Source organism: Polyodon spathula, chromosome 7 (assembly GCF_017654505.1).
Source record: "Polyodon spathula isolate WHYD16114869_AA chromosome 7, ASM1765450v1, whole genome shotgun sequence".
Taxonomy (NCBI): Eukaryota; Metazoa; Chordata; class Actinopteri; order Acipenseriformes; family Polyodontidae; genus Polyodon; species Polyodon spathula.
Genome location: NC_054540.1, coordinates 32,390,866 through 32,417,504, shown reverse-complemented (window position 1 = coordinate 32,417,504; position 26,639 = coordinate 32,390,866). Strand labels below are relative to the sequence as shown.

The following is a 26,639-nucleotide window of genomic DNA, read 5'->3' as shown; positions in this document are numbered from 1 at the left end:
GGATCTTCCGGCAAGCAACGGTCTCGCACTCGGCAATCTCCGGAACGCCGACCTGGACGATGCCGGCTGTTCCGAACTCAGGCGATCTCCAACTGTTCGGCGATTTTCGGAGCTTCAACGGGAGTTTGAAGATTAAAGAGAATAAACAATCGATGCGTCTGCGCTTCAGAGAAAACGAGACTGTGCCTTTTCACAGAGTCTCTTTCGCTGTAACGCGGGCCGTGGGGGACACACAATATGAGCGTTATAACCGAAGAGCGTTACAAACGGGGGCAGGGGTGGGGGGCGCCGCGGGACACATAACAAGACATCTGGAGGGGGGTGGAGGGGAGGTTTCCCTGGCTGTACTTTTTTTTTTATACCTAGGACTGCACTTTCAGTTATATATACTGTATAACGTTATTGCAGATTAATATGTTTTATAACACATACATAGTTTTTTGTTTGTTTGTTTTTAAATGGGAACATTGCATTTTGTCAAATTAAAAAAATAAAAATAAAAAGAATCAACATGACAGAAAACCTATCCTGGCGTTCTCAGCAAAAAATATTATAATTGTCACCTTTACGTCATAATTTAAAACAGAACAGAATTAGAAATTCTGAAAATCCCATTTTTTTCTATGCTTTTCTGTATTGATGTTATCCTGGTTTCGTTAGCTTCTGTACGTGTGTAATATTATTACAGAAATCCTTACCTTTGTTGCTGTTTTGCTTATTTGTAGTAATTGTAATATTCCCAATAAGCCATTCAATATAGGTATGCATAGTATTAGTAACACACAATGACATGACATTGTAAGCGTTGCCGTCACGTTGGAAATTTGTTATAATATAGTTAGGTATTTCTGTTATTTTATTTAGCATTACCATTTGCCCTTGTCGAGACTCCTTTACCGCACTCAGACCACCACTCACAAATAGCTAAAATACATATTTTAATAAGGAGGCCGTCCCGCAACTGCGATGGTATTAAACATTCAGCAAAGTAAAAGACTGTTGTTCATTTTGCATTTCTGAAATGACTGCCGACCGAAAAATAGTAGAAAAAATACAGTTTAGCCCTGCTATTTTTATTGACACCGATTCAATCATAACGATTTTTGCTTTGCTGCTTAACGAAGACTGTATTCATATAGTGTTGGGTCTCGGATAATAGTGATAACATGAAGCCATGTCGGGGGTGTTGAAGAGGATCTTGTGATGAAAAACTTGATAACCCGCGTTTAATTGTGTTTGCACAATACTGGCTGCTGTTAACAAGCGGATAGGCCCCGCTTCTGATAACTGGAGTGTTTGAGGTATACCTCCAAAATAATTTTCAATGGTAACGCGAATCTGAAATGACTGTTTTTCACGCGACATAACGCATATAATTTACACCGCTGCTGTAGTTATGGAAATAAGACTCCTATTGCATAGCAGTTTCATCAATTCCAAGTTTTAATACGAGCTGGATTAGCTACACTGCATAGGTAACAAGTTCAGGTGTTGTAACACCAGGAATGGATCAAACTAATACGCCGTTAGGGTCTTATTTCCATTTCTATTCAGTGTACAGTCATGTTATTTAGACAACAGCAGTGTAAATAATGCCTACTCCCTCCCTATTTACACACAGATGCAGTGTTAATGGAAGCTCCCGACCGACACCAGCTTTCTTTATGAAACGGTTTTTTTAAAGTATTATTTCATCAAAGCGTTTCTTCTTGCTGTTAATCAGATGTGCTATTACTACTCCTTAGGGCGATGTGATTCATCCTTTCTCGTTACAGGCTACCGCGCTCTGCCTTTTGAAGTGAAGCGTTTGTTCAAGCTTTAATCAGCAAAAAAACGGCAAAGAGCGCTATATGATAGAGCTGCACAGTAACGAGGCCTGCCATGCATGTAATTTATAAACTCGTTTAATCACATAGCTCAGTTCTTTGTGGTCTCTTGTGCACGTTGTTGTTCGGGTGATACAAACTAAGCTGTCCAAAATGCATTGCTTAATTAACTGAATTGTTGCCTCATCAATAAACCAACTGCACTGATTAAAGTGTTATAAAGCTTGACCTGTGTAAAATATTGGTACAGGTGCAATCAATTGCGATGTGATGCGTTTTCCTATTGTCAAGCAGATGAGGTACACTTACGGTTAATCATACTTTTTTTTTGCTAACCATTAATTATACTGTAGCGTTCTCGGTTGCCGCAGGCAGGCGCATCACACAGGATGAGGCGATCTACACACAGGCGGAGGGCGGGCGCAAACCCAGGACTCCTCGCACTTAAGCATAGCGCCGACACCGCTGTACAAAAGAGCCGACTCCTTGACTCCCTTGTATATCATGTGTCTCTGTGTGATTAATTCACCTACCAGCCTTCCCCATGCACGCTACAATACATACGTTTTTTGCTAACTTAAACTGGAAACTGACAATCAATTTCTCTAAAAAAAAAAAAAAAAAAAAAAAAAAAAATCACTACGAACAAGACAAAATGAGAAGTCCATCGCAAAGTTGCAAAAGTAAAACAATGTATATGAAAAATATTTGCATACTATTTTCTTAATGGTGTGACAATTCAATTAAAAAAGATGAAAAAGGCCAAAAACACCAATGTACCAGGTTTGAATGGGCACTTCCCTGCTTTCTAAGCAGAAGTTGTTTAGGCATGCGCAACTTGTTACCCGCGTACCTGAAAATAACATTACACTTTTAGATGTATTTCTGTAGGAATGAGTGTACCCTGTGTCTGTTGTTTTCATCTCACACAAGTGTAATGCAGTCTTAGGCTTTATACCTGCTCAAGTTTCTAAACTAAACACATTCACTATTGAATTGATTTTAAAGTGCAGTTGGGAGGGTGTTCGTTTTTCACTTTGTAATTGTTTTATTATGGTGTTTTTGGCCTTTTTCATCTTTTTTAATTGAATTGTCACACCATTAAGAAAATAGTATGCAAATATTTTTCATTGTTTTACTTTTGCAACTTTGCGATGGACTTCTCATTTTGTCTTGTTCGTAGTGAATTGTTTTTTTTTTTTTTTTTTTTTTTTTTTTTTTAGAGAAATTGATTGTCTGTTTCCAGTTTAAGTTAGCAAAAAACGTATGTATTGTAGCGTGCATGGGGAAGGCTGGTAGGTGAATTAATCACACAGAGACACATGATATACAAGGGAGTCAAGGAGTCGGCTCTTTTGTACAGCGGTGTCGGCGCTATGCTTAAGTGCGAGGAGTCTTGGGTTCGCGCCCGCCCTCCACCTGTGTGTTGATTGCACCTGTACCAATATTTTACACAGGTCAAGCTTTATAACACTTTAATCAGTGCAGTTGGTTTATTGATGAGGCAACAATTCAGTTAATTAAGCAATGCATTTTGGACAGCTTAGTTTGTATCACCCGAACAACAACGTGCACAAGAGACCACAAAGAACTGAGCTATGTGATTAAACGAGTTTATAAATTACATGCATGGCAGGCCTCGTTACTGTGCAGCTCTATCATATAGTGCTCTTTGCCGTTTTTTTGCTGATTAAAGCTTGAACAAACGCTTCACTTCAAAAGGCAGAGCGCGGTAGCCTGTAACGAGAAAGTAAAACAGTAATTTATGCTTTCAGTTGTGTAGCTTGAAGTTAACCAGAACCCAGCAAATAAATACATGTAGTACCTTAACCTAACGTTCAAACTTCGTAAACCTTCGTAAAAGTACGAACGCCCAGGTTGGTTTTAAACAGCGGGGTAAATGCCCCTCGGAGTCCAGCCCTGTGTGGTTCTACTGCAAACATTGCATGTGGCTAAAGTTCATTCCTCTCGAGACGCGTCCAGAGCAGGTAAGCAATAACGGAGCAGCTTTGCCAAATTATTCTTTTAGAAAAAGAAACAATTAAAAGCGCCGGCAATGAGTAATGCATGATGATAAGTGGGCTGGCACGACGCATTTAAGCACTCGCTGTTTTTTTTTTTTTTAATTGCGCATAATTAAAACCAATCAACTTTGCTCTACTTTTCTTTCTGAAACCGCAGTGTGTGTTATGTTTGTATTTTGTATGTAACTTTGTGCAGTTTACTTTTTAGTTTTAATCAGATGTAGCCTAGACTAAACTTCAAAAACGGTCAAAAGTGTAATCTTTTAAAAAGATTAAGGTTGTTATTTTGCACTAATTTTAATTTATAAATTAAATAACTGGTGGGATACAATACAATATTTATGTTACATAGCGCCTTTCATCAAAGGACCTGAAAAAAGTGCTTCAACACAGATAACGCAATACAACATCAGTGAAAATAAATATAAAAACAAGTATTAAAAGCTTAAGTAAAAAAAAAAGCTAATTTATGAAGATGAGCTTTTAATCTCTATTTAAAAACAGTTTCTGGCTTCTCTGACAAAAATGGGCAAATCATTATAGAATTTCTGAGCTTTATAACAGAAAGGCCATCCTCCTGTTTTCATTTTATTAACCTGGGAAATAACCAACAATCATGCATGCTGTGATCTAAGAAGCCAATTTGGAATGTTTGGGGTCAGCACCTATACTAGTCCATTCAAGGCCTTGTAATTTAAAAGCTCAATTTTGAACTTTTACTTCTTTATCATATCTATCTATTGATCAGGTCTTACTGAAGAATGCTGGGAAAAGTGTCACTCCTCCTTCAAAGACTTGGACCTCCAGCATCCCACAATGCATTTCTAACACAGCGTTTTCTGCATGGTAACGGATGACCCATTGTGGTGGCCACATTCCTAAGTATCCGAATTCAGTTGGCAAACAAATCTGTCCTGACTGACAGTTGGTTTACGCAAAGCATGTGTTGCATATTACACATGTCATTATTTTTGTCCAAACCCTGTAGGTTTTATAGTTCAAACACAGAAGATTTAAATTGTTTTAAAATGTGAAAGACACAATGTACCAGGGTTTTATTACAATAAAACCCTGTTCTGACATTGTCATGGTAATTGATCTTGCCAGTCCATGCCTGCAGGCTTCTAATGCGGTCAACTACCAGAAGTTACTGCACTCTAATCAGGATCTATTGCTTAATGCAGGAGTGTCCAAAGGTGCCCCTTCCATTTCTAGTCTTTGTTCCAACCCTGTTCTAAATGATCTAATTGAACCTGCTAAACCTCCATCATTCCAGACCCTGAAGTAGTTCATAATATCATATTATTGGCCTCAGGGACCGTATACGTTAAGTAACTGAGCAACTCGGAGCGAGATTTTTTTTCCGCTCGCTCAGATCACCGATGAAATCTGGTCTGCGGTGCTATGAGCTGGTCAGGGGGACATGCCATTAAGCAGGTTCTTTCACTGAGCTGCTTTGAGCGTCTCACTTACTTAACATGCCCAATTCCTCCCCTGTAATTCAGTTTGTCACAATGACAAACTGATATGACAGACCTTACCAGCAGGTGAGAAGATTCTTCTGTATCCAAGACAACAGGGAAGAGTATCTTTAACAGCGATGTCATGACGATCTCATAGTAGATTAGTACCCCCTGATTCTACTGGTGAACAGTAGAAAGTGAAATTGAAGCCCCCATCCGTGGCGTAAGTGGCACAGAGCCCCTCGTCCCTATGCAGTGCAGTCAGATACAACCCTTTCTTGCTCGTCTGTTTGCAGGCAGCCTCTTCAGGATTCACCCCTCAGTCTCGGAGGCCCTTGCCAGTCAGGAGCCTGTGGTTGCTTTAGAAAGCACCATCATCACACATGGTATGCCGTACCCTCACAACCTCAGGTACGTGACATTGGTTACCCTCCTTATCTGATAAAGACTCAGATTTGTCCAGCAAGGTGAACACAAACAAGCCTTTTCAAGATCACTCAGACTGGGGTCAGTAAATCACCCAAATCTGGCATATCTGGCCGCTGCTTAAGCAAGGTGTTTTTTTTGTGGTCACCCTGTGTAAAATCCCAGCAGTGGTTTGTCCTGGTCATGCTGGTGAGGTTGTGTGAATTTCAACTGGTCAGAGCTTGTGTGACTGTTTGAATTTCAGCTAGTCAATGCTGGTTTACGGGACTACAATGCTGTTTCAAGAAAAAAAAAACTTAAGAGACTCAAAGGAAGTGAATGTTGCCAATTAATTCAGTTGCAGAACATGTGTTTTTTTTTATATCTGGGTGGATTATGTCCAGTAAGAAACCAATGAATGCATTGCCTTCAGTAATTGTGTGTCCACTGTATGTGTTTCCTTGCAGTACACTGTAGGTGTGTCATAGCTATGGGTGTAACAATTCACCGTGTATGGATGAACCGTGATGCTTTCTTTACATGATATATAACAGAGGCATGTATTGTTTGTATCGTGATACAAGACCAAAAGCACAGCACAGCTCCTTGAAGATCACCAAGTGGTTCTTGAATGAAGAATAGGTGTGTTTTATAGTTGGTGTGGATACATGCTTTCACAAACTCATTGCATTTTTGTCTTTTTAACAAAACATTTATAAAGTGATCATTTGATTGTGTATCATACAAGTAGCCCATCAAAACATATCATGTATCATGCTACTTATCATATTGTGACCTGCATATCGGGATACGCTTTGTGTAGTGACATTAGTGTATCGATACACCCCTTGTCCTTGCAGTAAATGTCTGTCCTTGCAGTAGGTGTGTGTCCTTGCAGTGAATGTCTGTCCTTGCAGTAATTGTGTGCTCCTGCTTAACTAACCTCCCTCTCCTCCAGGACTGCTGAGGAGGTTGAGGGCATCGTGAGGGCCAGTGGAGCCACGCCAGCGACTGTGGGGGTCCTGGGGGGGCGGGTGCATGTGGGCCTGTCCAAGGAGGAGCTGTGCTTCCTGGCCCGCAGCGAGGCCCCCCTCAAAGTGTCTCGCAGGGACCTGCCCTATGTGCTGAGCAAGGTAACACATCTGAGAAATACAACTCACAAATACAACTGTAAAAGAGAGTTTGTCTCTAAAAGAGGGCTCATCTGTACAAGTTGAAGGTAAAACAAGCAGGGACTGTGTGATGATGGTTCTTATGGACCCTGCTGGCCAGGCACCTTGAGCTCAGTGGACACCTGTAGGGGTGGCCTTTGTCCTCCAGTGGCCAGTATCTTGAAGGTATCCACTGTGTAGCTTGTGGATGTAAAGAGGTGATTGACTTGGTCGTGGGGTCAGAGAACATCCACTGAACTTCTGCTCTCCGGAGCTGTTGTGGGGAGTTTCAGCAGTGAGGGAACATGATTGGAGATTCTAAATTGGGGAGAAAAACTACTCTGCGTCCTCCAGTGTTTTGGACTTTCCTTTTCTAAGCTCCTGGATTTCAGTAAAATCAAGTCAGGGTCAGTCATTAAGCTGCAGGTTATCAATTTCTTCTTCCCTAAACTCTCTGTCCGATACCTGTAATGTTTTCTAATCGTTAAAGAAAATGAGATAAATTTTTTTAAGTCTGTTTGCAAAGTTTTATCATCTGTCTAACATTCTAGTAATCAATGATTGATCTTCAGTCTGTTTGAGTCTACGGGCTCTTCCACCACTCTGCAGTAAAACAGTTTGGATTAACAAACATCACAAAGGCTCCCACTGATTCAGAACACAACCTGCCTCTTAATACAAACATGTGACATTAGTATATCTGGACTGTATTATAATTGCAGGAATCCCTGCCTCGTGTAGTGTTTGTGATGTTAGCTTATTCTCACTATGTTATTATTGCAGTGTTTGTGACCTGTTCTCTTCAGGGTCTCTCTGGCGGCACCACGGTCTCTGCCACGATGATGGCAGCACATCGAGCCAGGATCCCTGTGTTTGTCACAGGAGGGGTGGGAGGAGTCCATCGAGGAGGAGAGAGCAGTGAGGAGGGATCCCCGTGTTTGTGACAGGAGGGGTGGGAGGGGCTCATCGAGGAGGAGAGAGCAGTGAGGAGGGATCCCCGTGTTTGTGACAGGAGGGGTGGGGGGGGCTCATCGAGGAGGAGAGAGCAGTGAGGAGGGATCCCTGTGTTTGTCACAGGAGTGGTAGGAGGGGTTCATCGAGGAGGAGAGAGCAGTGAGGAGGGATCCCCGTGTTTGTGACAGGAGGGGTGGGAGGGGCTCATCGAGGAGGAGAGAGCAGTGAGGAGGGATCCCTGTGTTTGTCACAGGAGGGGTGGGAGGGGCTCATCGAGGAGGCGAGAGCAGTGAGGAGGGAGGCCTGTGTTTGTCCCTGTGATGTGATTGAATCCAGGGATGAAAAAGTCTCTTATTGCATAGCAGTTTCACTACAGTCTATAGGTAATAAGCTCAGCTGTGTGTTATTGAACTCGTAGTAAAACCAGGAATGGATCAAACTGCTATGCATTGAGAGTCATATTTCCATTACTTGAGTCCTTTTAATTTGTACTGGAAGGCTGCTTCAGATTGTAAATAATTTATTGCAGGTGTAAGAAGCACCCATTATGGTAAAAGTATTTTTTTTAATTATATTTTTTCACAGTTATTATTGAAGGATGTTTTTCATTGTCTACAAAAATGAATCATTCTGATTTGTTTCTCCATTGCAAGTCCTTACTGCTCTGGGTCTTGTCAATAGCCAATCGCAGCTTTTCAATGACCTCGTGTGATCTCAAGGACCAGAAATATATACAGGAGCACTCAGACTGCTCTTTCCTTGATGAACTGTTACTTAATAAAAAAAAATAAAAAATACACATTTAACATATATGGATTATTTCTCTAGCTCTATACATACAATCAAAAACCTATATGTAGGTTTGCCCCCTGTTATGTGCAATCTGTCACTTTTATCCCCCCCTTCCTTCCCCCCCCCCCCCCCCCCCCCCCCCCCAGCGATGGATGTCAGTGCACGACTGGAGCCTGCCCGACGGCGTGCACCACCGGCACCACAGGTGGTGTCCCTGTCAGGGGTCAAATCCCTACTGTAGCCGGCCTGTGACCTCATACCATCCCTCCCAGAGATGGCTGCTCACAGTAACTCCTACTCCCTCCCACCTTCCTACCCCCCCCCCCCCCCCCCCCCCAGCGATGGAGATGAGGGACGCACTGGAGTATCTGGTAGGTAAGAGGGTATCGGAGATGAGGGACGCACTGGAGTATCTGGTAGGTAAGAGGGTATCGGAGATGAGGGACGCACTGGAGTATCTGGTAGGTAAGAGGGTATCGGAGATGAGGGACGCACTGGAGTATCCGGTAGGTAAGAGGGTATCGGAGATGGGGGACGCACTGGAGTATCTGGTAGGTAAGAGGGTATCGGAGATGAGGGACTCACTGGAGTATCTGGTAGGTAAGAGGGTATCGGATTTGAGGGATGCACTGGAGTATCTGGTAGGTAAGAGGGTATCGGATTTGAGGGACGCACTGGAGTATCTGGTAGGTAAGAGGGTATCGGAGATGAGGGACGCACTGGAGTATCTGGTAGGTAAGAGGGTATCGGAGATGAGGGCATGTGAGGCGAGAGTGTATTAAATGGAATGTCCAGACAGTAATTTATGTGTACAGAAATAAAATAATTTATTTTTATTATCTATACACAACAAAATAATTAAATAACAAAAGAAAACAAAATGGTGTGAGGGAAGGAGTGCAGGGGTGAAATCCAAAACAGACCGTGATAACTCGACTTTAATCGTCTTCGTGGCGAACCATACATAAATAAAAAAAGACAAAAGAAATGTTAGTGTTTTTTTTTTAAAAATCCCGCTGCACCAACCTAGTCTCTCCCTCCACCCGTTACTCCTCCTATTTTCCTTTCGGATCAACCCCGAACACAGTAGTACGTTCCCTTTAGTATGTAATGTCCCGCCTCTGTAGTCAGTGGAACACCAATCCCCAACTGACAAGTGTCCTTATCCTTCACTTGACTCCAGTGGCTGGAATTTACATACTCGTATTTCCGCCCCTCACCAAGGTGCCACCCCTCAAAAGATGACTTTTGCCATGGTCACGAGATCTTGGTAAGGGAAGTCCTGAGTTGGTTTGATGCCATCTACTGTCGGGAGGCTGAATCACAGACCGAAATCCCTTTGACTCATCACAGGGCACAATGAGAGTGTCCACAAGGCAGAGAGCAATACGTTCAGCTCAACTCCCATTAGCAATCAAATAGCTTGTCTATGGGTTTGTGTGACACTACAGGGATGGCAATAAGACCTCCGTTGCATAACAGTTTAATCCTTTCCTGGTTTCACTGTGAAATATTTAGTAAGACACACTTGAGCTTGTTAACTATACACACTGTGGCTAATCAAGGTTGTATTAAAAGCTGGAATGGGTAAAACTGCTATGCAATAGGATTCTTATTCCCATGGTTGATATTGATGGTGTGCTGTGTGATGCAGTGTGTCCCTGTGTTTGTGTTCCTGTAGGAGACTCTGGGTTTGTGTGATACAGTGTGTCCCTGTGTTTGTGTTCCTGTAGGAAACTCAGGGGGTTTGTGTGATGCAGTGTGTCCCTGTGTTTGTATTCCTATAGGAAACTCAGGGTGTTTGTGTTGCCACGTTTGGCAGCTCCCAGGATTTCCCAGCATTTTTTGCACCCCGGAGTGGCTTTGTTTCACCGTACAACGTGAGGGACGAGCGAGAGGCTGCCGCACTGATTGGTGAGGCAGGACGAGGAGCTAGGGGCACATTGAGGGAGCTTCTAGTGTTAATTGGTAAACTAGGACTTCTGGCATTAAAGGGCTTCTATCTGATAAAATCATTCCATAAATCTTCCATTCACTGAGTCTTCAAGTGCAAAGATATATTTCATTTTAATAGGCATCTGGGGTCATAGTGGGTTAAAAAAAAAAAAACTCCCAGTTTGCAAGCTGTACTTTCAGGTAGACTGGCATTGTTTCACTTCCTATAGTAGGACATTTCACCTCAGCAGTGACTTCACGGTCAAAGTATTAGTGGTGCAGCTGATTGGGTAATGAGTGAAAAGATTGAACAGATGGAGAAATGGGGACCTAGGAAGTGCAAGACATGAAAGTAAAGCATGCAACAGTGTCTTTAACCTAGAATGGCTTCTATTCTTGATAGCACAGTATCATGAGTGAACTTATTTATTTAACCAGATTTATCCACTTAGACCAAGGCCTCGTTTACAAGGGGGTCTGGAAAACAATAAAAAGACAATCCCAATGTACAACAACACAATAAAAACATGTGCAGAGTAAACTTCAAACCAAGGCCAGAATAAATAAGATTGACCTGTATCAATCTGTTAATGTGGGCTGTAGGAGAAGCATTGGCAGGAGGTTCGAAGCAATTCCCAAATACAATCTTTAAAACAAGTGAAAGAAACATGATCAAACTCCATCTTCATACTATGGTGGAAACAATTCCATGTCTTCGGGAATTGATGTGCAAAAGATTACTCTCCCGCACGTGTTTGAACCTTTGGAACAGCCAAATGAACAGACTCCTAAGAGAGTAATTTTCCACTGACAGCACACCTGTTCAACTGAGGGAACACTTTTTCAGGAGCAATGGCTTGAAAACCTGGTTCCAGGAACTCTAGTTTGAGGCAACTTTGCTCTATCAAACCCCAAGGCTCCCCTGGTGTGCCATGCAGTGACCTGAGACCTAGTCTCCTGAAACCAAGTTCCAGGCCACAGAGTGGCTTCGTGTTGCCTCAGCTTTAGGTGTTGAAAGCTGTGTGTGCTCCTCTCCTTTGCAGCCAGTGCTCTGGCTCTAGGGCTGGGCAGCGGGGTGCTGATCGCAGTGCCAATCCCAGAAGAGCAGGCTGCTGTGGGACAGGAGATTGAAGAGGCCGTCCAGAGAGCCCTGACAGAGAGCAGGTAGAGACGGCATGAGTCCTGACAGAGAGGTAGAGACACCACCAGCCTTGACAGAGAGGTAGAGACACCACCAGCCCAGACAGAGAGATAGATACACCGCGAGCCCTGATAGAGAGGTAGAGACAGCACCAGCCTTGACAGAGAGGTAGATGCACCACGAACCCTGACGGAGAGGTAGAGACACCACAAGCTCTGAGAGAGTTTGAGACACCACGATCCCTGACTGAGATAGACACCACGAGCCCTGACAGAGAGATAGATACACCATGAGCCCTGACCGAGGTATAGACACTATGAGCGATATGCAGGTCACGACTCTGTATATATCACGATACATGTGATAGTCTTGGTTTGCTACCTGTATGATTCAAAATAAAATCAAATGGTCATTTAATGGTGGACCATTTTGTTACAAGATAAAAGGCAAAAAAGGCAAGTTTTCTGCAAGGAATGCTGGCATTGTGGCAACAAGAAACAGCTTGAGTTTGGAAATTCATTCCATTTACAATGTTATTGTAGTTGAACTCTGGAACATCTGTGGAATTGTAATTGTAATTATACCATATAATTGATTTGATTAGCATTTATTTGTCATGCGATCATTATTTGTGTATTTTCAACCACTTTCCTCGATTCCATTTGTTTGAAAACAATAAGTTATATAAGATGTTTCTGTATTTGTACCTGTGATTATTGCTTGGGTTATTTCAAAAAATAGAATAAACATGTTCATGTGTAGTCGTTTATGTGTGGGTTTTTGTGTAATTGGAATTCTGCTGTGATTGTGATTATAACTGACCCCAGGTTACAGTGATGTTATTCATATCTGAAAATGTACTTCACAAATTTGATATGAGTGCCTATCGTGAAGTAATTGCTGTGGCTTGTTACAGCTGCTGTCCCTCTATCCCTCTCTCTCTCTCCCTCTCCCTGTCCCTCTTCTCCCCTCAGAGAGAAAGGGATTACAGGAAGAGAAGTCACTCCGTTTGTTCTGAGGAGGGTCAGTGAGCTGACCCAGGGGAAGTCTCTGGAAGCCAGTATCCTTTTGCACACGCGCTCCATTTACAAGCAAATCAGAGAGGAATAAAACTACTGGAGCAGCTTCCAAACTCCCAAGAACCCAGTCATTGTCAGAACAGGATGGTTAAATGAACATGACGATTGTTTTAGAGAAACTGAGAAAAGCTTTATATATGTAACTAGATTCAGTTTCTTGTACAGAACACTGGCAGCACATACTCTACTACATAAGTAAAATTCTAGCTTGTGGGGCTGGATTTAAAAAAGGTGAATATATAAGGATGGCTAAGCATTGTGTCATATGTGATATAGAAATGGTCATTACAGGGTTAATATAACTGAGGTATTTCAGACCTGCACCAATCTGTACCTTACGATGGTAAAAATATACAGCTTGTTACGGCTCAAGCCGTTTTGCTGCTTGTCAATGCTCCTTCCTCAATCTAGATTATGCATTAAGTTTCCTTGAGTCTGTTGCCTGAGACATGGCGTTGATTCGTAACAATGCAGCGGTGGGCAGTGGGATAGCCCGGGCCCTGGCCACACTGCGACAGGAGGAACAGAACCCCAGCACAAGGAGGAGGAGACAGGCAGCCCAGGCCAGTGCAGTGAGTACACCTACACTGCACCACATACCAGATCACACTGCGACAGTGGATTGCCCTGGGGGCTAAACAAAGACAATCAAGCTCAATTCACCTGTGGGACAGGATGCAGGGGCTCGCTCTCTCTAATTAATTCTTTCCTGAAAACGTTGAATCCGTCAAGAGGGCGATTGCCTGAGCCTCTGTTTGACAGAGATGGATTCTGTTTGGTTAGTTTATTTTTATTCAGTAGCAGTAGAACTAGCAATAAACCCCAGATACACCAGCCCTGGTTTTCGAGGGACTCTGGGATCTCTTACACCAGGCTGAGCATTCAGTGTGCTTCTCTCTGCTCTCAGGTGGTGATTGGAGGGATCAATGTGGACTTCATAGCGAAGGTCAAAGAGGAAAAGCTGGTGGTGAGTTCAAATTGAAATGTCGTTATTTAACCAGGATAGACCTCTGGAGATATACAGCTTATTGTCAAGGGGTCCTGGCAATAGAAGATGGAAAGAAGCAACATTGTGGCAAAAAGAACAAAACATTCAAACAGGACGAAAATAGTTTAAACAATCATAGAAACTGTAATACAAAATAAAACAATTCTAACCGACATGGTCAGGAATTGCAACCCTGGCCAGATTTAAAATAAATATTTCTAATGATTTAAAAAGGTATTGTGAAGAGGCTGTTTTTATGTTCCAAGGATTTGTATATAGCACCTTTCCTGTAAGACATCTCAAAGTGTCGTTGACACATAATAGATCTCAGTGTTGGGATTTTAAAAGTAGAGTTGCGTGTCTCTAACAGAGATGTAAGGTAACTTGGAGCATTTCCAGTGTACACCTTGTAAACTAAACACTGAAAAACTCAATTGAATTAATCTGACACTAGAATTAAAGGCTGCTCACGTTCCATTGTTTAAACAGTAAGCAACTATACAATCTCTAAACAGCAAGGTATTTTACTGCTGGCTTAACCAAAAATGTACAGGCAAACTGAACTAAATGTTCAAGTAAACTTGTAATACAGGTATGGAAATAAGACTCCTGTTGCATAGCCGTTTCAGGTTTTAATATAAGCTTGATTAGCCACAGTGTGTAGGTAACAAGCTTAGGAGTGTTTGATGTATTAAACTGCTATGCAGTGGAAGTCTTATCCCTGTGATACCTTTTGGTTCTTTGAACATCATCATTCAGGCTGCTTCTTTCTGGAAATTGGAACCCGGTGAAAGAGCTATGTGTTTCTCTATTCTTTATTTAAAACACTTTGATGTTTTTCACTACCAGCATATGGCTTTCCTCCTGGAGACTGAAAGAAGATAATATTGTAAATAGTGATTCTCTGAGCTATTTGGACAGCATAGTTGAAATTCATTGCAAAGTGTTCTCCAGAGGCTGGTAGCTCGCTGACACCCACTCTCGTGTAGAAGAGGAAGCTGGCTTGGTCGTGGGATCGGAGGACGCCCACTGAACCTTCAGTTCTCCTGAGCCGTGTGGGGATTGCTGCGGTGAAGGAACATGATTTGACGTTGGGAAGAAAATCAGGGGTAAAATAAGTGGGCACTCTAAATTGATAATAATAATAATAATAATAATAATAATAATAATAATAATAATAATAATGTGTCGGAAATTAACCACTGTTGCAGTAAATTGAGAATTGCGTTCATGAGAAAACATCTGAACAAAATGTGTTCACCATAAACCTTATTTGAATCTGTTGCATTAGAATTAGCTATACCCATAATGTCCAGCAGATAGCACCCACCCCTTGACTCCCCACAGGGCCGATAATAAGATTCCCATGGTTTTCTAAAACTAATCTTAAAAAAAAGAAATTGTTCACTAAAAAGTATCTTTCTCATTGCTGATTCTCATAAAATCTGTTTTTCTTATCGCTACCTGCAGGGTTTCATTTGTAAACACAAAGGCACTAGATCATATCATTAAGGAATGGGGGACAGCATTTTTGTTTCCAGACCTAAAGTACTACTGGGCTTGATTTACAGCAGCTTTCTTATATGCTTCAAGTTCTCAACTGCTTGTGCATTGGGGGGGGGGGGGGGGGGGTGGGATCCGTGCCTTATTGTTGGGTGTTGGTAGCTGCATACTCACCTTTGCCCAATTATCCTCGGCGCCTCTTTCTTCTCTTCTCTTTCTGCTTGTATTTTGTGCTTCGGCTTTGATGCAGAGTTGCTGCTGTTTGTTCCTGGCACCAACTCTCTCCAGAGTTCTGACTACGATCAGATCAGGTGACCTACATCAGAGGTTTAAGGTACTCCTGCATAGTCCGTCCCTTATAAAAATTTCTCATAATAAAAGCACAGCAAAGTGGAATAAAGCGCACAGTGAAAGCATGGCAAAGCATAGGCAAGCAATGTAAAGAATAGCGAGGCATGGTAAAGAATATTAATAAACATGGCAAACCAGGTTAAACTATGGTAAATGCATAGTGTAAGCTAAAAACATAGGAAAACTGAAAATAGTATGCAAAAATATAGTGGTAAACTTTTATAAGGGTTAGCTCAATGGGCAAAGAATGATTAAAATGCTGCACCCTAATTTAAACGTGTTCTTTCAGATGGGACAGACGAATCCAGGAAGTGTCGGTCAGTCGTTTGGGGGAGTGGGTAGAAACCTGGCAGGTAAGAAGAATTAGACAGACAGACTGAGAGATTGTCTGTGTACCTCTCTGTCTGTCTGTCTCTATCTGACAGACATGCAGGCAGACAAACAGAGAGCTGTCCTGGGGTTCAGAACTCCCCTTGTTTAGGTATATCATTGAAATTTGCAGGTGCCAGGAGTTTGAACAATCATCCCTCTGCTAAATCTGTTCTGAACTGATCCCACTGGAATAAGTTTCATCTGCATCTGTAGGTTGTGCTCTTGAGTGGGCAAGAAACTTGTGCAGTGCAACTGAGAGGCAAAACTCCTAAACTCCTGCAGTGCTTTGTGCAGCGAGGGCACTGTTTACCCCAGTATGAGTGTGACAGTGCTGCACTGTGTATCAGACTGAGGTGTGTTTGTCTTTCTCTTCTAGACTGTTTAACTCGTCTTGCGGTGCAGCCTCTCTTTATCTCTGCTCTCGGAGTCGATGTGCTCTCAGAGTCTGTGCTCAGTCACTGCACACACATGGTAGGTGTCTCCATGGTTACAGACCATGGGAGTGAGGGTGACCTACAGCAGAGGAAGTGTGAAGGGTACCAAGAAGCAGCAGTTTAAAATATGTTACATTAAATATAATTCATCGTTTTGTTCAAAAAAGCCAACTTCCTGATGTTTTGGTATGTTTAACAAACCTTTGTCAAGGGAAAGTGTGTTTGAAAACAAACAGTGGAGATGGCTTGTGATGCCATTATGCCATGATAACTACACTCACTTATTACTATTGAAATCTATGATTGCAATTGTGATGTCATTTACTACCTAGTTAATAATGTAACAATCTATTATTCCGATGTATTTAAACCCTTGAGTATTGTGGTATTGAGTCTGTTTATCCATTTATTTTCATGTATTCTCTATTGTACATTATCTAATTTTATTTCTTCTAAAACTATAAATTGTAGGTTATTCACGTTCTGTTCATTTTTGTAAAGTTGAACTATTGGTTCATTTACTTTAATTTCTTATGTTTGATTGGTGATTCTGCATTATTTTATGTGATGACAGGTAATAATAATAATAATAATAATAATAATAAGAACAACAACAATTTTCCCCCAAAATATTCTTAGTTTTTTTTATTGCAAAAAAAAAAAAAAACAGTAAAGATCTTTCCACCTGCTCGCTAGTCCTTTTCTGTTCTTTTGTAGAACACAAGTGGGGTTGCTAGGCTGCAGGACCACAGCACTGCGACTTACTGCGCTGTCATCACAGAGAAAGGAGAGCTGGGTGTGGGGGTGGGAGATATGGACATCCACCAGCGAATCACAGAGCAGTATGTGAGTGTCGTTGAGACAGGAGTCACTGAGCTGACCCCTCACTGGGATATCTCTCTCTTTCTCTCTCTCTCTCATATATATATATATATATATATATATATATATATATATATATATATATATATATATATATATATATATATACATCAAGAAACGCAACACTCTGGTCTAATGGATTTAATCAAATATTTTAAACATGATAGAAACTGTGAACAATAATACAGATTGGGGTCATAAGTTTTCAGTACGAAACGTGACACACTGTCAAAATGAAAACATTACAAAGTTAGCATTGACACAATCTTGGCAGTGTTGATGTGTAGACCTGATCAGCCTCTGGATAGACTGCTGTGGGATGTTCCGCCACTCTTCCTGTGCAGCTACAGCCAGCTGGAAAAGGTTGGCTTGTCACGGTTGCCTTCTGTGGATGGCACTGGAGATTTGGTCCCACAGATGTTCTGTTGCACTCAGGTCAGGAAAAAAAGCTGGCCACTGCAAGACCTCGACATTGTTTTCTTGAAGTCATGCAATTCTAATCCTAGCACTGTCGTCCTGGAAAATCAACACTTCCAGATTGGCTGTAAGGTTGCCCTCAGTCTGCACCAAAGGCGTTCTTGTGTTAAAGGAGATTCCTCCCCTCTTCATCACACTTCCACCGCCTCACCGGTTGGCAACAGTGAACAACGCAACAGTCAGTATAAAGATCACCACGACGTCTCCATACACATTGTCTTCCGTAAGGTCTGTCAAGGGCAAAACGGCATTCATCGGGGAATGAAACACTCCACCACTCTCTCTGCCGTAACCTCAGATGTTCTCTGGCCCACAGAAGATGGCAATTTCATATTTCAGCTGTCAACATGTTCCCCCTGAATGGCCTCCAAGCATGCAACTCATTTTCATGCAGACAGCGAGCTCCAGTCATTCTGCTGATGCACAGGCGATTTCTTCCTGGAATTTCTCATGCTGTAGCCACTCCAGTCTGAAAACGATTACACAGACGGATCAGTCAGATGTGATGGTTCTGGGCCAGTGTGGTGACCCTCTGGCTTCCAGGACGTGGTGTGTCCCTCACAGAGCTGGTTTCTTGGTTTCTCTGAACTAGTCTGCTGTCTGTTGAAGCAGAACATCATATTCTCCAGGCAACTTCTCTCACAGACAGGCCGCCTTCAATCATGCCATTAGCAACCAGGCAATCTTCATTACTGAAGCAGGACATGGTCGTATCTTTCGCTGTTCTTGCATTACTAAAATCATGTCTTTTCAAATGGCTATTTATACAGATTCTTAATCGACTCATTTTCAATTTTAACTCAACTCAAATACCAAGCGCTGAGCACCTGGTGTTTTTATGAAATCACATGACTTGAGCTCAGTGTTTTGTTATCCCAAGGAACAATACTACTCAAACAATGAACAAACATATCCGCTCACTATTTAGAATGTAAATAACATTATGTACTGTATGTGCCAATGCACCGTTGATGTAAAACTTAGACGTTTTCATTGTGCATCAGTCATTTACAATACAATGCAATGTAATACAATACAGTTCTGTAGCACCTTTAATCACAAGGATCCCAAAGCGCTTCACACACATACACAATAAAAATGAACAAATAAACCATTCAATTAAAAACGGCCTCATGCAGAATTTGATAAAACAGAAATTAAAAAGAGAGATACAAAATGTGGTTTTAATTGTACAATTAGAAAAACTAAGATACAAAGCTAGTTTGTAAAAATGGAACAATTAAATTAGTCTAAAACCAAAATTGGGATAATTCAAAGCAATGGAGCATGACTCCTCCAGTTGTGCTTGATGGTGTCAGGAGCGGTGCGGTAGACATACAGCTGCTCGACAAAAAACAATTCATTCACGCAAGCCATTGACTTAGCCAGTAGGGCTGTGTTGATGCTGAAGCTGTCCTCCCCTCACCTTTACAATATCAATCAATGACAATTAACTTCCACACTGGGTGTTTTAAAAGACGATTGGAAGCGAATTTTCCTTTCATCCAGGGAGCTGACATTTCGACTGCCATGCCGAGGTCGTAAACAGACAATGAAAATATGTTACAAAACTAACAAATGCAACTGATTTGTCATGTAAAACCGATCATTCCTTAAACCATAACTCAACCACAGTGGGAACTGGGATCTGGATTTGTTTTCTCCATGCCTAGGACTACAATCCCACAATGCAATTTGCAGGATACTAAGGAAAATGAAAGAAAAAATATTTCATATCAAAAGGAAAAAAGAAAGGTAAGACAAATAGTCGCTTATGAAATATAAATGGATTTTAGTTAGTTTGATCATGACAGGATCTATATTAAATGACACTCAGATTGTTATTGATTGATACACAGTAATTGTGCAAGCAAGGGAAACCAAGGGACTGCATTGTTTTATGTCATGGGATTAACCTTTTTTTTTGTTTTTTTCCATTAAATTTAATAACTAGAAAATGTAATAACTGAAATGAAACAATCTCCAAAAAGCCAGGGATTTTAATTCCCATTCCTGACAGTTTTCCAATGAATCTGCTGTTCATCAGTCATGCTTCCACACCAGTCTTCTAGACTCAGACTATACTGCATGCACACTGCAGAAAAATAAAAAGCAAACCCATTGCCCAAAACTGCAATACTGTATGCTTTTGAATATTTTAGAGCAGAAAGCCCATTGTAATTGTCTTTCTGTCTCTTCCTGTCACACAATTTTGTGCAAACAGACTGTTCTGCCATTAATTTGTTAAGCAGAATCACACCCTTGACCTGCATGCTTTAGTATATTCAATCTGGTGTTTCTAACTGTGTGTTTCTATGTCAGGTCTCCAGGTTTGAAGAGCGCTTGACGACGGCCTCGCTGGTGTGTCTGGACGGCAACATCCCAGTTTCAACCATAGACTACGTGTGTGGGATTGCTAGCAAGCACCGGGTCCCAGGTAACAGGGACTTCATTCAGCTCCATGCAACAAAACCCCTTTGATCAAACTGCCCTTCAATACAGGTCTACTGATCTCTGGAGGACAAAGGCCAGCCCTGCAGGCGGCATTCTAGGGTCCACTGTAGCACGATGGAGAGAAACAATCCCTGATGATTTTTCAAGGCATGCTTGAAGACAGTCATGTGTAAAAAAATCTTTGAATCAGTTTAAGCTTGTTATTATCTTGTACAGAGCATTGAGGTGGTTTCCACTAAATAGTTATCAAAGTGTATTGTGCTGAAGGGGCTATTTGTCATATGTTCTACTTCCTGTACCTATCAGAACCCCTGATCCGAAACAGTCATCTAAGCATTTATAGGTAAGTGTATAGGTAACAAGCTCAGGTGTGTCTTATTAAACTCATAGTAAAAGCTGGACTGGATCAAACTGATATGCAATGGGAGTCTCATTTCCATCCCTGTACTGTGCTTGTTTGTGCAGTGTGGTTTGAGCCGACCAATGTGGACAAGGCCTGCAAGCCGTTCCTGTCTGGCAGCTGGAAGGCTCTTTCTTTCTTCTCTCCCAACCTGGCGGAGCTGCGTGCGGTGAACCAGGCCCTGGGGCTCCCTGTCCCCGCAGGTACACACACTGCAGGGGCTCCTCTATGAACCAGGCCCTGGGGCGCTCTGTCCCCACAGGTACACACACTGCAGGGGCTCTTCTGTGAACCAGGCCCTGGGGCTCCCTGTCCCCTCAGACCATTACTCACCTGGAAGATTAGCCCATTGTTTTTTGCAGTTACCCCCATGCTTTTGCCCTATGGCTGTACTATGCATTTACCATAGTTAACCCTGGTTTGCCATGTTTTTTTTTTTTTAAATATGCTTTACCATATCTTGCTATTCTTTGTAATGCTTGCATATGCTTTACCATGCTTTCACTGTGCTACATTAAACTTTGCTGCGCTTTTACTATGGGAAACTTTTATAAAGGGCGACACTTTATTTCGCTGTGTGTGCCATTCCCCATTTATTGAAATTTTGTTCCATGTTACTAAGCTGTCAGTGCAATGCAACAGGGAGCCTGTGTGTATCCATAGTCAGACTGCCATTGCAGTGCTGTGCTCATATCTCCACAGTCAGACTGCCATTGCAATCCTGTGCTCATCTCCACAGTCAGACTGCCATTGCAGTGCAGAGCTTATATTCAATATGTATGTTGACGATGATTTATATAAGTCATAAAAGGCAGCTGTATAACATATTGAATATTTAGTTTGTATACCTTGTCATTTGAATATGCCTTCATTTCCTATTGCGTATAGATGGACTGAACTTCTAAAACTGAGCAATTGCAAGCAAAGTGATAGAGCTGTACAAAACCATTGTTCAGATTGAGCTCCACGGTTGAGGTGCATTGGTGTTGACTGGGTTGGATCCAGATGAGACAAGTGAACAAACAGCTGCTTGGGTTTGTGTGGATCGCTGTTCTCCACAGTCTTAAGAAAGCAGCAATCATCACAAATCCAAGCGGCTGTTTCTTCACTTGTTTCACATGGATGGTTTAGGGTCAGGGTGGGTTGATTTTGTAGATTTGCCAAGCTCTGAAAGTGAAAGATAGGAGTGCTTGGCAAATGCCCTTGAATCATCTGATGCCCACAGGACACTTTCTAGTGGATATTCCTTTACACTGCAGCCAGGTTTACAGGCAACATTTTTCATATTTCTCAGGATATGATCACACTTTGATGACAATGTTATAAGCATTCATCATGGCAAGGCATTTTCACCATAGAATATTTTCATGCTAGGAAGGGGCTTGACAAATCCTTTTCATGATACAATGTCGTGTGGAATTTTCATCCTTTGCACAAAAAAAGCTAAATATTCTAAAGGTAAAGTATTCTTAGTGCCCCTTGGAAAAGGTCTCCATACTTTATACCATGTGCTCATAATGGTTTGTAGTGCTTGCCTCTGCTTCCTCTCTGTGTTCATGAGACTTTGCTTTTACTAGATACAGTGCAGTACACCTCTTCAAAAGCTGCAGTTATTTAAAGAACATGTTTATTCAAAACCTATTCTTGTGAATTAAACATACCCATTACATACATACAAACATACTATTACGTAAGAAGCCTATGGCAGTTCAGTTGTAACTCTGGGTCTCTGTCTCTTTCTGTCTAGCTGTGCCGTCCTCGCTGGATGATGTCCTGGGCAGCGCGCTGGCTCTCTCTCGTCCCCTGCTGGAGCACCTGCGATGTGTGGTAGTGACGCTCGGGCCCCACGGAGTCCTGCTTTGTGGAGATGCTGAGGGGGGGGCAGTGAGCCTGCAGAGAGTGGACTACAAACGCCAGCCGGTATTAATCCCCACAGTGCACTGCAAACAGCACAACAGGGGCGCTAATCAACTCACTTTCACACTCGCAATGGGGATCCAGTATAAAAAATTACTGCAGTCCTGTCCAAATACACTATAGTTTTAATAGTACCCGGCAGTACATAATGTATGTATTTAATGTTGTATAGAGTTCTGTACGATACAAGCTGATAACCACTCCACCAAAGGTCAGAGTGGGTACTCACCGGGGCTTTGCCGTGAGTGGGCTTACTAGCCGCCCTGACCTTGAGTGGGTGAAAATCAGCTTGTATTTACTGGGTGAAACTGGATGTACATTTTAGTTTGAACTCAAGAAAAGTGTTTGATAACTAGAGCTGCACAAACCATTATTTGGATCAAGATCTCCACAGGGGAGGGTCACTGGTGTTGATCGGGCTAATTTACTATATGTAGCAGGGTCACAGCAAGAAAGGCAAGGAAACTGCTGTTGAAGCACTAAAGCTCACTTTAATAGCAAAATAACAAACAAAGGGCACAAGGGCCAAAACAAAAAGTTCAAACAAAACACAGCAAACACTGTCCAGGCTGGGCAGAGCCTTCAATGAACTTTTTCAAAAAGATCACAGATCACACTCCCCTGCTACCTCGCCACAACCACAGGCTTTCTGCCTGCTTTTATGCAGATGGCCACTCCCCAATTAGCTCCAATTAACTAACTGGCGAGTGGCCACACCTGTGGTTGCTGGCTGAGACATTAACCCTGTCTCAGCCACACCATTCATAGTGACACAATTGAAGAAACAGCTACTTGGGTTTGTGATGATTTCTGATTTTAGACTGTGGAGAACAGCAATCCACAGAAAATCAAGCAGCTGTTTCTTCACTCATTTCACTTGGAATGGTAAATTAGCCTGATCAACACCACTGACCCTCGCTGTGGAGAGCTTGATCCAAAGGATGGAATACTGGTTTGTGCCGCTCTAGTTGTCAAATACCTTTCTAGAGTTTGTTGTTGGTGTGCTGCTCAATGAGGCTGATCTCTGTCCTTCTCCTCAGGGGGGGAGGCTGTGTGGAATTCACTACCCAGCGATCCCCATCTCCGCAGGAGACGTTGTGAATGTCTCGGGGGCCGGAGACAGGTAGGGTCATGTTTTTAAAGCAGGGACTGCAGAATTGCTCCAATCTGTGGTGTTTGGTTTTTCCATGTGGAACAAGCTATCCATATCCCAGCTCATTTCTGCTATGGTTCAAAACACACAGGGAGGGAACACTTCTGAATTAGTTGGAATGAATGAATGTATCTGTAATTAATGCTTAATAAATGCATTTAATTAGAATGAATGCTTAATGAATACATTTGTAATATAAATGGATTCATCAGTTTCAGCTTGATAAAAAAGAATGCTCAGGGAACATATTTTTACTATACAAATGCCTTTTCTAAAGTAAATCAGTAGACTAGCTATGGGACAACCATATATGCTGCACTTAGACCTGTAGCGCAGAGTCCTGTAGCCAAAGCAATGTTCCCCTCAGTTACAAGGGGTTCCCCTCAATGGGAAACCAGGCGGTGGAGGGGGGGGGCGGGGGCTCCCCCCCCCCCCCCCCCTCCTCCCTTCCCCTCCCCTTCTCTGTGAAACAGGCGGTGCCCTTCATCCAGTTTATTCTCGAGTGCTGATTAATGAGATGAGTAGCATTGCCATGGCGACAGAGAATGCATGGCCCAGGTGAAGCTCGGAAGCTTTTGCATGCCGCATGTGTCCCAGGCTCCTCGCTAACTCTCGCTGCCGTCCAGTCACATCCGACAAATCAGATAGCTGTGGACATTCCCTGCCAAACCAGGAGCTGCTTTACAATGGCTCTGTCAGGTTTCCCTTTTGAAAGCATCACCAGATAATGGAAGTTTGAGAAAGTGTAGTGCGCTGACATTGTAAGCACACAGCAAAGTGGAGTGAAGCCCAGTGAATACAGGTAATTCTACAGGCAAGGACAGCGTGCCTTGTGGAAAGTTTGTTTGATTGTTTATAGTGACTGGAGAACAGGGCATCATGTGGTGGGGTCATTTTTATTATTGGGCATGATATTTTGATTTTGAAATAAGTTTGGCCAATCCCTAACACAGGTTTTACATGTATGTCACAGATGGTGTGTTGATCCAGGCATTCAGGGCAATGGGAGGGAGGCAGTGTGGTCTAGTGGTTAGAGTTGAGGAAGTGGGAGGTAGTGTGATCTAGTGGTTAGAGCTGAGGGACTGGGAGGGGGAGGCAGTGAGTGGTTAGAGCTGAGGGACTGGGAGGGAGGCAGTGTGATCGAATGGTTAGAACTGAGGGACTGGGAGGGGGAGGCAGTGTGGTCTAGTGGTTAGAGCTGAGAGACTGCGAGGGGAGGCAGTGTGATCTAGTGGTTAGAGCTGAGAGACTGGGGGAGGCAGTGTGATTGAATGGTTAGAGCTGAGTGACTGGGAGGGAGGCAGTGTAGTCCAGTGGTTAGAGCTTAGGGACTGGGAGGGAGGCAGTGTGGTCTAGTGGAATGGTTGTAGTTTTACTTAATCCTGTTAGGAGTCAGCTGCAAAACTGGGTATGGACAGGAGTCCTAGACAGAACAAAGCAGTTTAACTGTGCTGGGTTGATCATCTGTTGGTATTAGAGTATATGCTTTCGCCAGAGACAAAGAGAAGACAGATGCATAGAAAAGAAATTCAGTCTGGGCTTATCGAAAGCTTAGCAAAGCTTAGGATGAACTGCTGTCAGCCCCAAAAAATGCTTGGCATTTAGGAATGACAGGGGTTAAACAAATGATAATCCTGGTAAATCAAGCAGAGAGATTGGCTTGCTCGAGGATGGCTGTTTAGAGAAAGCATTGCTCCCTCACCCTTTCTTGTAGGGGTGAGGGAGCAGTTCAGTCACTATGCCTCAAGCCTGCCCTGGATTGGAGGGAGTCCCCTTTTTCATTTTGAGATCCTGCAAAGATACGCAGGCTCCATTTTGCCAAATGGTGTGCTGGCTGAGTGAGCTGGGTTTCGCATTCAGAACCACATTTTAATGAATTGAATTTAATGAACTCCCATACATTCACCACTGTGAATAATGGCAAACATTATCCCAAATACAAACCTGCAACCCTAGAGAAAGGAGAGTGGAGCGAGTAGGCACTTTGCAGATAAAATTGCCATAATAAACCTTCCCTATTGCAATCGCAGGACAGACGCATTACAGGGCAGAACAGTGTGCTACAGTCCTCTCGCACAATGTTAGTCTGCAGTGATCCCTGTCCACTGACCGGGTCTGTGTTTCTCCTCAGCCTGGCGGCTGGACTGATGGCGGGGATGCTCCAGGGCCAAGACTGGGACACCTGTGTGAAGATGGGGCTCCTGGCCGCCGACATGTCTCTTAGGTCACATGACGCTGTCTCTCCCGCGCTCAGCAGCACCACCGTCAGCCTGGAGCAGGTCAGAGCACGACGCTGGCCCCCAGTCACTTGGCAGTGGTCAGACTGAACCAGCACCGCAGCAGCAAGCTTGCCAAAGCTCACTTCTCAGCTGCATGTTTCCTTCAGTGAAGACTATATTGTTACTGTGAGAAATGGACCCCTGTAGAGAGCAGACTTGTACATCGCTGTACTTTTATAGAAATGAGCCAACAGTAAAGATAATTAGCAGAAATTGAGGAGAGGAGTCTTTTTCAATGTTGTTTAGTAACAATTCAGATAGAAGCTAAAAAGTGAGCATTTTAGATCACATACCCAAGCTGGTGATAAATGACAAATTGCGCTAATTTAACTAATTGGTGTTGATTGAATAATCTATAATTAAGAAACTAATGTCTAGTCTGCCTAGTATGAAGTGCAAAATCAATGAATTTTTATTTCATGCAAAATTACTTGTAAACTTTTTTTTCATCTGGTCATGTTCATTAAAGCAATGGATTTCACTGAATCAGCTTCCTGCCTCCTGAAGTCACAGTGGATTGTAAAGGGGGGGGGGGGACTCCATACACTGATTTGAACAAATGGAGGTTCAATGTAATACACTATTTTAAATGCTAACATGAAGTAACTAGTAAACAGAAACCACACCTGCCCTTGATTGTGTCTCGTAATACCTTTGGA

General features: G+C 42.6%; 1 protein-coding gene across 1 annotated transcript; it reads left to right on the top strand.

The window, feature by feature from the left end:
* The first annotated feature begins 3,716 nt into the window (after window positions 1-3,716).
* Window positions 3,717-26,618, top strand: zgc:136858 (uncharacterized protein LOC678543 homolog). Its single transcript, XM_041253938.1, has 20 exons — window positions 3,717-3,814; window positions 4,599-4,696; window positions 5,610-5,724; window positions 6,677-6,851; window positions 7,676-7,787; window positions 8,762-8,800; window positions 8,955-8,986; window positions 10,403-10,529; window positions 11,594-11,714; window positions 12,666-12,751; window positions 13,218-13,342; window positions 13,678-13,737; window positions 15,902-15,965; window positions 16,361-16,455; window positions 17,136-17,264; window positions 20,100-20,214; window positions 20,697-20,834; window positions 22,379-22,551; window positions 23,589-23,671; window positions 25,833-26,618. Exons 2-20 carry the CDS (start codon window positions 4,612-4,614, stop codon window positions 26,026-26,028), a joined length of 2,070 nt encoding a protein of 689 aa, XP_041109872.1. The 5' UTR covers window positions 3,717-3,814; window positions 4,599-4,611; the 3' UTR covers window positions 26,029-26,618.
* The last annotated feature ends 21 nt before the right edge of the window (window positions 26,619-26,639 follow it).

What these genes read in the sequence shown, in the direction of transcription:
- zgc:136858 (XM_041253938.1), top strand. Translation starts at nt 4,612, where the DNA reads ATGCTGGGAAAAGTGTCACTCCTCCTTCAAAGACTTGGACCTCCAGCA. An exon ending in TGCCCTATGTGCTGAGCAAG is followed by an intron (nt 6,852 to 7,675) that starts GTAACACATCTG and finishes TGTTCTCTTCAG; the next exon opens with GGTCTCTCTGGCGGCACCAC. An exon ending in TAGCAAGCACCGGGTCCCAG is followed by an intron (nt 20,215 to 20,696) that starts GTAACAGGGACT and finishes TTGTTTGTGCAG; the next exon opens with TGTGGTTTGAGCCGACCAAT.